This window comes from Hibiscus syriacus, unplaced genomic scaffold (assembly GCF_006381635.1).
Source record: "Hibiscus syriacus cultivar Baekdansim isolate YM2019G1 unplaced genomic scaffold, ASM638163v2 tig00006992_pilon, whole genome shotgun sequence".
NCBI classification, from domain to species: Eukaryota; Viridiplantae; Streptophyta; class Magnoliopsida; order Malvales; family Malvaceae; genus Hibiscus; species Hibiscus syriacus.
In genome coordinates this window covers 269,344-280,448 of record NW_024062121.1, presented here as the reverse complement: position 1 = coordinate 280,448, position 11,105 = coordinate 269,344, and the positions used below count along the sequence as shown (strand labels likewise).

General features: G+C 38.9%; 1 protein-coding gene and 1 pseudogene across 2 annotated transcripts; one reads left to right on the top strand and one right to left on the bottom strand.

Moving 5' to 3' along the window:
• The first annotated feature begins 1,002 nt into the window (after positions 1-1,002).
• On the top strand, positions 1,003-7,627 carry LOC120201140 (disease resistance protein RPV1-like). Of its 2 annotated transcripts, XM_039201806.1 has the most exons (6): positions 1,003-1,538; positions 2,776-3,871; positions 3,986-4,297; positions 4,371-4,493; positions 4,566-5,885; positions 5,983-7,627. In XM_039201806.1, the coding sequence occupies exons 1-6, from the start codon at positions 1,036-1,038 to the stop codon at positions 6,505-6,507; spliced, it is 3,879 nt and encodes a 1,292-aa protein (XP_039057737.1). In that variant the 5' UTR covers positions 1,003-1,035; the 3' UTR covers positions 6,508-7,627. The 2 variants fall into 2 exon arrangements, with proteins under 2 accessions (XP_039057737.1, XP_039057735.1); XM_039201804.1 differs by having other exon boundaries at positions 4,371-5,885.
• Positions 6,569-11,094, bottom strand: LOC120201126 (annotated as a pseudogene).
• Positions 11,095-11,105: the final 11 nt, after the last annotated feature.

The following is an 11,105-nucleotide window of genomic DNA, read 5'->3' as shown; positions in this document are numbered from 1 at the left end:
TAAATGATATAAATTAAATCAAGATATCAATAAATTTATAAATTGGCTTAATTAGAAAATAAGTGCTAAAAATATATATATTTTTCCTAAATAGGTGACCAAGCCTTTTTGCTTTTTTAATTCATCCAGGTATCTAATATTATAAATGTTACTTAGGTGTCAGTGCCGTAACGACTATTAAATTATGTCATTTAAGGAGATGTGTCACGTTCTGGTAATTTTAAATTTTTTTTTTAAAATTAAAAAAAATTAAAATTATATTTAAAAAAATCCCTAAAAAATAAAAAAAAACTCTAACACTTTTAAAACCCTAATTTCAACCCAAGTCCATATCGATCAACGCCCTTCTCCACTGTCGAGCCTCCACTAGATCTTACCTCCATCCAGAAACCAATAACCTTATGAAAAGCCACAAAAATAAGAGCTAATGGACAAACAATCAACGCGACCTCACACAATCTTGATGACCGATCGACGGTAATAATGACAACACTTGACTAAGGAGATGATAAGGACGACGACGGTGATGATATCCGAGGTTGGAAAGGACGATGTTAGTGGGTTAGAGTTAGGGATTCGAGATTTTTTTGTGATTTAAGAGAAATTAGAATTTTTAAATAAATATAATAATTTTTTAAAAAATAAAATTTTTAAAATTATCAGAACGTAAGATATATCATTTAATATAATTTTTGAACGATCATTACGATCGAGATACTTAAAGTGACAACATTTATAATATTAGGAACCTGAATAAATCGAGAAAAAAATTTAAACACCATTTAAAAAAATATATATACTTTCAACTTTTATTTTCTAATTAGTCCTTATAATTTTCAGGCCTATGTCCCCACACTAAAGCTAGTTGCTTTTGCATTTATTGTACATAATGTACAGTGTAAGGGGAATTTGCATTGCATTTGCATTTGCATTTGTGCTACATATCTGAAGCAAAAAGCTTTTGCATTTGCTGCTCTGTGCGAAGTTACATGCGTAAATTTCTAAGGTCATCAAAGCTACTACTGATACATCAGTATGTTTTCCTCTAAATCTTCTGCTTCTTCTTCCATGGTGAAACCAGCGACGTACGATGTTTTTCTCAGCTTCAGAGGCGAGGATACTCGCCACGGTTTCGTCAGTCATCTCCGCAAGGAACTGTGCCGAAAGAAGATCGAAACTTTCATAGACGACGAGAAGCTTCCAAGAGGAGATGAAATTTCGGAGGTGCTGCTGCTTTCCATTGAAGAATCGAGGGGTTCACTGGTTGTTTTCTCCAGGGACTACGCTTCTTCCAAGTGGTGCTTGGCCGAGCTGGCCAAGATCATGCACTGCAAGAAACGGAACCCGCAGCGTTACTTTGTGGTTCCCGTTTTCTACGGCGTAGACCCCTCGGATGTACGGAAACAAACCGGGAGTTTTTCAGATGCATTTGCTAAGCATGAAGACGATCTGAAGCATGATGTTATCAAGCTTAAAACCTGGAGAACTGGTCTGACGGATGCTGCCAATTTATCCGGCTGGGATTCACAGGTCACCCGGTCAGTATCTGAATTAATAAACACTAGTATATGATTATCATCGGTTTACTAAAATAAATAAAGAAGTATATGTTGTCACTTGTTCTCGTATGTAATGTGATAAGGAGAGGTAAGATAGTAGGCTGACTCCAACATCAGGTTGAGAGCAACTTTCGTAGAAAATCTTCGAATTATGAAATGTCCTCCGTATGACTCGATTCCACATCTCACGACCTCAAAATTAAGAACTTTGTGTTCTACTAACTGAGTTGATAAAGAACTGACTCTTTTTTTCATATATAATGGGGGTAAGGGGAGGTATAATAGTAGTAGTCTGTCCCAATGTCAGGTTGAGAACAACTTCCGTTGGAGATCTCCAAATTATGAAATACCTTCCGTCCCACGGAGGATATTTTATAATTTGGAGGTCTTCTACGAAAGTTGCTCTCAACTTGATGTTGGGGACAGTTTACTATCTTACTTTCCCTTATTCAATTACATATGAGAATAAAGGACAATCAAATATATATATATATATATATATATATATCGCAGTCACCGCATGTTATTAAAAAAGTGATGACCAATATTTTAGGGTAAATGTGTAGAAATAGTCTCTTAACTATAGAGTGATGTTTTGTTGAGTCTTTCGACTATTAAAAAGTTATAAAACGGTCTCAAATTATAGGACGATGTTTTGTTGAGTCTTCAATTATTAAAATTTATAAAATGATTCCGACTATATATTTGTTTCAAATGTATCATTTTTGGTTGAAAATTGGAAATCGTTTGAGTTGGATGTTAACCTGAATTTGATATGATAATATTTATTCTCATAACCATTTGAATTGTGTTTTGTTGATCGAGTCTCCGTTTACATTATACCGTCAAATCAATGCTTAAAACATTATATCGTCGAGCTAATGCTTGAAAGCAATGTTGGTGCCAATAAACATCATTAAAATATGATTTTATCATATCTCAGTCATTAGATTAACGTTCAGTTCATACGACCGTCATATTTTTAACAAAAAAAATGACGAGTTTAGAGCATAAGAATAATCAAATGATCATTTTATAACTTTTAACAGTAGAATGATTTAACAAAATAATTTTCTATAGCCGGAGAATTATTTTTATAATTTTTAATAATCAAACACAGCCCTGGAACATAGAACATTTATATAATTTACCCTATATTTTTATTGTTGTTTCCTTTTTATTTACCATGTAATCTGTTTCTTCCTTTGGTATATAGGCCTGAGTCAACACTGGTAGATGAAATTGTCGAAGACATCTTGAAGAAACTGAGCCGTGGAACCTCAAGTGCCTCTTTGGAGGGCTTAGTTGGAATTGAGAGGAGGATGGAGCAAGTTATGTCATTATTGCAAACAGAAAAACCAGATCTCCGAAAGCTAGGCATCTGGGGCATGGGTGGTATAGGTAAAACTACCCTTGCCGATGCGATATTTAACCATGTTTCGAATGGTTTCGAAAGTTCCTTCTTTCTTCGAAACGTTAGGGAATCGGAAGAACGTGGAACGTTAGTCGAATTACGTGAGAAATTTCTTTCAGCCATATTGGAAGATGGGAACTTGAATATCTCAGCTCCCACAATCGGGTCGGGCTTTGTCAAGGACATGCTCTCCAGGAAGATGGTTCTGGTAGTTTGTGACGATGTGTCGAATTCGAGCCAGCTCGAGTTTTTGTTCAGAGAGATTAATCAGCTCGGCCCCGGAAGTCGAGTCATCGTTACGACTAGAGATAAACAAGTGCTGATCCAGAATGACATTGATCTCATTTATGAAGTGAAGGAATTAGACGGAAATGAATCTATTGAACTCTTCTGTCAATGTGCCTTCAAAAGCAAGCACCCCAAGGAACATCAGTTGGAGCTATCCAAGATGGTTTTGAGTTTTGCTAATGGGAACCCCTTGGCTATAAAAGTGATGGGGTCCTCACTTTATGGCAGGAGCCAAAGCTACCAGGAAAGTGCGGTGAAGAAGCTAAAGCAGGTTCCTAATCCAACCATTCATAAACTGTTGAGAAGCAGTTTTGATGGACTGGATTGGGAAGAGAGAGACATTTTTCTCGACATTGCTTGTTTCTACAAAGGCGAAGATCTAGACTTCGTAATGAGGATTCTCGATGCTTCTTATGTCTCTGCACTTTCGGGAATCGATAACCTCATCGATAAATCGCTTATCTCTGTTTCGGAAAATACGATAACAATGCATGATTTATTGCAACAGATGGGTTGGGATATTGTTCGCAATGAATCACCTTCAGAGCCTGCAAGACGCAGTAGGCTGTGGATTCCTAATGACATCCGTAATGTTCTAATAGGAAGCACTGTAAGGGCAGCCTTGTTAATTTCTTTCACTTATGTTTGACACATATTCTAATACATACTCCGATACTCGTATTAGATACATACTCGTATCTGACACATATGCTCTCGGTTTTAGGGGACAGAAACACTTAAAGGGATGCTACTTGACATTTCCAGGATTTCGGAGCTGGAACTAAAACCAGATGCCTTTGTGAAGATGCCAAATCTTAAACTCCTCAAGTTCTATGACTCTGATAGGTATAATTGCTTTCAAAACAAATCCAAAATCCTCCTTCGTCAAAGGCTTTCATCCCTTCCTGAAGAGCTAAGGTACCTTTGTTGGGAGGGATACCCTTTGAAAACTTTACCCAACAGGTTTTATCCGAGCAACCTAGTTGTACTTGACATGAGACGTAGCCATGTCGAACAACTCTGGCAGGGAAAACAGGTAATTTTGATCAGTACATTTTAATCTTCTGTTGCATGTTGTTGATAAATTGGTCACATTCTGATGCATGCAGGATTTAGTAAATTTGAAGAAAATCACTCTCTTCGGTTCCAAGAAGCTTGTAAGAATCTCGGACCTGTCAAGCGCCACAAATCTTGAAGAAATTGACCTTTCCTACTGTACAAACTTGCTGGAGATTCCTTCATGCTTCCAACATCTTGAGAAGCTAACTCGTTTGAATTTGTGCTGTTGTAAAAATCTCAGTTTTCTGCCTAGCTTGTATAAAGCCACATTCCTCACCCAGCTTGATCTTAGTGGCTGTTCAAAACTCTCTAGATTTCCAGAGGTTTCACCGAATGTAGCAGGGCTATATTTAGGTGGAACACAAATCGAAGGAGTACCTTCATCAATGGGGTTCCTTAGCCAACTCGTTTCGTTGTCTATGAACGAATGTGCAAGGCTGAAGAACTTTCCTACGGACATTTGTAATCTAATATCCCTTCAATTCCTTTCTCTCGGTGGTGTCCCGAATATCACAACATTTCCGGTGGTCTCATTAAATATTCTGGAGTTGAATTTAAGAGGAACTGCGATCGAAGAAGTTCCTTCGTGGATCGAATGCCTGTCTAATCTTCGTGAGATGAAGCTTTGGGGTTGCAGGAGGCTTAAAAGTGTCTCAACAAGTATTCATAAATTGAAATCCCTCGAGTATCTTGATCTAGCGTGTTGCTCAAGATTGGAGACTTTCCCAGAAATCTTAGACACCATGGAGAGGTTGAGAGTTCTTGATTTAAGGGAAACAGCTTTGAAGGAATTACCATCTTCAATGGAGAATCTTATCGGTCTTTCTGAATTGAGCTTGAACAACTGTGAAAACCTTGTTTGCCTTCCGGACAGCCTTTATAAATTGAAATCACTCCAGGGTCTCCATCTTGGGGGCTGCTCAAGATTGGAGAATTTCCCAGAAATCTTGGACACCATGGAGAGTTTGATAACTCTTGATTTAAGTGGAACAGCATTGAAGAAATTACCATCATCAATGGAGAATCTCACTGGTCTTCAGCATTTTAGAATGAACAACTGTGAAAACCTTGTTTGCCTTCCTCACAGCTTCTATAAATTGAAATCTCTTGAGGATTTCTTTCTTGGAGGCTGCTCAAGATTGGAGATTTTCCCAGAAATCTTGGACACTATGGAGAGGTTGATAACTCTTGATTTAAGCGGAACGGCATTGAAGAAATTACCGTCCTCGATGGAGAATCTCATTGGTCTTACTGATTTGAGATTGAACAACTGTGAAAACCTTGTTTACCTTCCAGATAACTTGTTTTCTTCCATTGAAGGAGCTTGTTTTCTTCCATTGGCGATATTGAATTTGTCTGAAACCAATATGGAGAACTTGCCGACGACAATCAAACAACTTCCTGGGTTGTGGAAGTTAATCTTGAGGAAATGCAAGAGGCTGAAATCATTACCAGAGCTTCCACCAAGCTTGGTACATTTAGAAGCACACGACTGCAATTCACTAGAGGATGCCTCAAGCATTAAAAAGCACTTTGAGAAAGTACTGGAAAATGATAATCGTCAGGTCTGGTTCTTCTTCTTCTTCTTCTATATCTTCAATCTGACAAATGATTCGTGTTCTTGAATAACCAATTGTGTTTCTAATCATTGTAATCTAACAGGCATCTTCGTTTACTACATGCATCTCTGGAAGTGAAATCCCAGAATGGTTCGATTTTGAAAGCTCAGGATCTTCGATAAACATCCGGTTGCCTTCAGAGTGGTACGATGATAGCAGGATAAACTTTGCAGGTTTCGCTGTTGCCGCTGCCGTTTCATTCCAATACTGTTCTGAAAACGTATGGTTTCGCATTAGATGTGCATGTCATCTGAAATCCATTAACGGAGACTGTGATGAACTGCCTAGTTTTTTCTCCATTTGGATGAGGCATCAACCACATCAAGACCGGTTGGATCACTTGTTCCTCTGGTATGATGACGATGAAGATCAAGTTAGGCAGTTTGCTGAAACTCGGGCATCAAATGAACTTATCTACAATGAGGCCTCGTTTAAATTCGACGTTGTACTTAACAGGGAGTACAAGCAAGAACCCTTTTGTTGGGAGGTAAAACACTGCGGGGTTTATCAATTATTTGCAGAGGATGAGGCTCTGGTTCATCCGTCTAAAAGAGTCAAGCGTACATAAAAGGGTGGGTTCCTCATCAAATCCCCCGAACATAAAATCTTATATCCGTCATTGCTTGTACCTACTGAAGGGTGTTGCAGAGCCTGCTACATACAAATGACGACAAACCGATAGAGCCTCGTGGGCCAGTCTCCAACCGAAGATCTTTATTTTTGGCAGAGTGTGCAGGCGAGGGGGATGAAGGCATGAAGCCATAAGCCTGATGGATGAGAGACTGATCTGTTGACTTGCTGCAACCAGAAATAGCCTGAGCCTTCTGAGTAAACGCCCTTAGAATGACAACTCCTGCTCAAGGTATCGGAAGGTGTTGAAGAAATCGGACCGTGGGGTATCAGGTATGCATCCGAGGCTGAAAAAACACCACGAACTGAGAGTTAATCCCACTGAGGAACATCCGGATTCATGAAATAGCCACACCAAATAGGAGTAATAGGGTGTCCACATAAGTATCCGAGATATGCAAAGGTGCTGAACCTCCCTAGCGAGCATTGTGAATAGGAACCAGAGAATTGATGCTCGGTTGCCAATGGAAGCCATCTTTTAAATTATTCATGGTGTGAAAGGGACCCCTCCATGCAAATGAAGGACGTGGTCTGAGCCTCGCATCAAAGACATCACCTGAAGGAAAATACTTAGCGGAGAGCACATGATTAACCAAGCTACCCGGGGAACGAATGAAACACCAAATTTGCTTATCGAGGAGTGCAATACTGAACACCTGAATATCCCAGAGACCCAAGCCGCCAACTTGTTTCGGTTGACAAAGGGTAGACCATGCAATGCAACTAGAGGCTAACCTGTAACCACAATCATCTATATTGCCTGACCACCAAAAATCCCGAAGCGAACTAGTAATTTTCAATATGAGACCTAGCATCTCATGACATACCTTGGCCAATCGATTTAAGAAAATTTTCCCGGAATCTAAAAGATGTCATATTCTTGGACCCACAGACCCTTGTGATTGCCCTATCTCGGATGAAAGCTAGCAATGCCGCTTTGTTTGGCCTGATAGGGAGTGGTAGTCCACCCGAAGCATGTTCATATAAGTGGAAGATTTACCGGAGAAGGAATTCTTTTTTGGAATAACGCAAGAAGAGGATGCAAATGCAACGGACACATGCTTCAACAAAAGTGAAAAGTCTAAGAAATTGGAGAAACATAGACATTATTAAAAAAAAAATGATGAGAAATGGAATTGAATCACATTGATATGGCATAATGTGTTGTGCAACGATTAAAAGGTTTTTCTATATATGAGTAACTGATATTGAAAGCATTGAACTCTCTATTCTAATCTAAATCAACTACATTCTCTTGATCTTTTTTCTTCCAAATGTTGAAAATTTACAAAAATGGATAAAAACTCTAAAGGGAGTCATGAATCATCTCGAAAAATTCATTGAACTGAATCTACTCAACGAAAGTGGAAAAATATGACCGGAGGAGAAGCCTAGACAATCATGCTGAAATGCAGAAGGATGAACTTGGAGCAGGAGGCAAGACACAAACCATGTGACATCCAATAGGGCCGCAGCTTATATTTGCTTCATCAAAATCCGGGAGCCAGAGGTGAGGAGGGCGGATGTATCCAGCAGCAAGTGGCATGCACAATACGGAAATAACTACCCTTGAACCTGAGAAAACAAAATGGCAATAACATGCAACAGAAATGAAATATCAATGCTTTCTGCTTAGCTACAACCGAGGAATTCGTACTAAAACGTTAATAGAGATGCAGTTCGTAAACCTTGCAAGCGAAGTATGCCATCTTTTCCTCCCCGCAAGCATCCATTTATCAGAATTCGCAATGATTTCATACAACATCTCGTCCTGTCATAAGTAATAAACATAATTGATAGATGCCGAATAGGAAAAGATGCAGGATAATTGCAGAGTATTCACTAATAGCTTTTCTACTAGTATTCCTTTTTTACGGAAAAGGCCGCATAGTATGGAGAAAGAAGGGATTGCAGATGTTAGGATTGAAGCTCCAAATCCGTTAAATGCAACCTCTTCGGACTGGCTGAATGAACCAACAATACTAAGCACCGGGTGATATGGGACTTCTGCTACAAGTAATATGCCGAAATTTAACTCGATATCTGATGAAATAGGTGCATGCTTATACCTGACTGACTCTGGTCAATATAATTGTTTTAACTTACATCGTTTTGAGGAACTCTTTTCTCCTCGATGCCTTTCAACCGTTCAACCCTCCATTTTATGGTAACAAGTTTGCCAACTTGAAGACAATCGGAAGGAAGAGGTAGAAATCCAACGGCCAAGAACGGGTTAAGGTTAGGCTGCTGCAAAACAAGTGCACTGCTGAATGTTAAATCCCGACCAGTGTCTTTAGTTTCATTTGATTTCGTAGCCACAGGTGGGTGTGCGCCAATGGTCCTGTCGCCAGAAATTCCATATCTTATGTTTAATATGTTTTCTGGTTGTACCTTATCTTCATCTGTAAAAAGGGACTTCTCTGAGAGTTTATCACATATAGAGCTCGTCGAAGATAAGATTATAGAAAATTGCATGACCTTAATGTTGAACATTATATCGTGAATAAACAACAGTCAGATATGTAGAAGCCTACTACAGCCGTATACCCTGATACAATAAAAAGTAAAAAAGGAATGGGTACCTTCAGCACATCTCTTCTTCAAGCATAAACGGAAGAGGAGCCCGGCTTTCGAAGTTGAAGATATGACGAGTGGAAAAGACCCGGAAATTGGTCTTCCATTACCTTGTCCAGCGTGAATAAATCCAGATTGAAGATCAAGGCAAGCATCGCAAACTGATAATGTGGCATTCAATTGTGAGTGCAGTGTTACCTGGAAGTGCCATGAACCTTCATGAACTTCATGCAAAATATGGATAAGTCTAAGGAATTTTATGACAGACAAACGATTGAGAAATGTTGATTTCAACATAAAACATGAATGGTAATATTGAAACAACATCTCTTATTCATCTGCAACACATGCATCTATCTCATCTGATGACCGAAAATAAGCTTCAAAAGTAGATTACAAGAGATATGCTTGCCTTGTTGCAATCTCCAATATATAAGAAAACCTAGAGACGAGGACTTCTAAGTCCTTTTATTTATACGCAATAGTCATTTCATTAAAATGTTAGGGAAGAAGCATGAATACATGAATGTGGTTGAAGCCAAGGACATACAACCTGCAAAAGCAAACTATCATCATTGCATTGATCTACAATTCTCGTGCTCACATGGAAAGGATCACTAAAATGAAAAGCTATGGTTCTGCATGTTAAAGTAGATTACGTAATGAAGTTCAGAGAGAGAGACAGTGAATTCATATTCAAATGTAAAGAATATATATATATATACACATAAATATATATGTATAGAAGGCACTGCCTGTCATATATAGATCTGGTTTTTTGATATTCCAAACTTGAGCTTCAAAGCTATGATCCTCATTCTGTCCAGAATATTTTGTTGGTCATGGCCCCCTGCCACAGCATGAACCGTGACTTAAATGATCTAGCTATCAGATGCAGCAAGCACTCAAAATTCAAACCACCATAACTTTCTAGTCTTTTTTCCTGACCTGAAGATGACCCTCCTGCAAGCTTATCATCTATTGCACGAACAGGAATCCATAAAATCGAGGACACGTCGCTGGTCCATTTGGGAGAATCTATTTTACCATTAACGAGGCATAGCTTCTCAAAGTGTTTATTAGCAGCCGGAGAAAAATCTTTTGCAGCATCACCAGAGTTTGCTGTATCAGCCAAACTCTGAGCAGAATTTCTGTAGCTCTCCATCTCGATGGAATGTGACTCTTCAATCATTAAACCAGGACCAGTTTCAATATACAAGACAGCACCTTTTAAGGAGTACTTTATAGGTTTTGCTATAATTCCGATCCTCTGAGTTTCATTAATCAGTAATGCAGATGATATAGCTGCAGACAGATCAGCTAGAGGTCTTGGTTTGAAAACCTAAAATAAAAACGATTATGACGATTATTGTTAACTTTTCTTAATCCATATCATGTGAGAACAGTACCTCAAATTCATAAGAGCGAAATGGAAGGAGAGAGTACCTTCAAGATAGGCTGGGTTGGCTTCTCATAGCTCATGAAATCATCACTATCTGCAGGACCTCCCTTGGAAAAGCTATGAGATCTAAATGTCAAGTGTCCGATGTGGTCAGTAAGGACTCCCAAGACATAGGAACCAGGCTTCTGTGGTGGTAAAGGAAAGGTGATTTGATTCCTACCAGGCTTTAATACAGTGGCACTCGAGTTCCGTAACTGAAATGAGAATCAAATAAACAAATCATGCATGCCACAACATATCTTACAAACATACTACCATCATCTTGTCTTAGAAACCATACTTTACCACCTTCATCAGCATTATATGTAGCCATCAAAGTGACACCAATAGAATCAAGTGTTATATCATCAGGAAAGCCACTCCAAACGGTCACAGACAAGGTACCAGGATCCCCATCGCATAATGCCATAGGAGGGCCAGGGTTTCCAGAAAATGTAATTAACGATGATACATCAAGAGGAACATGGTGCGTTCACTATGTGCAAGATGAATCAAGTGGG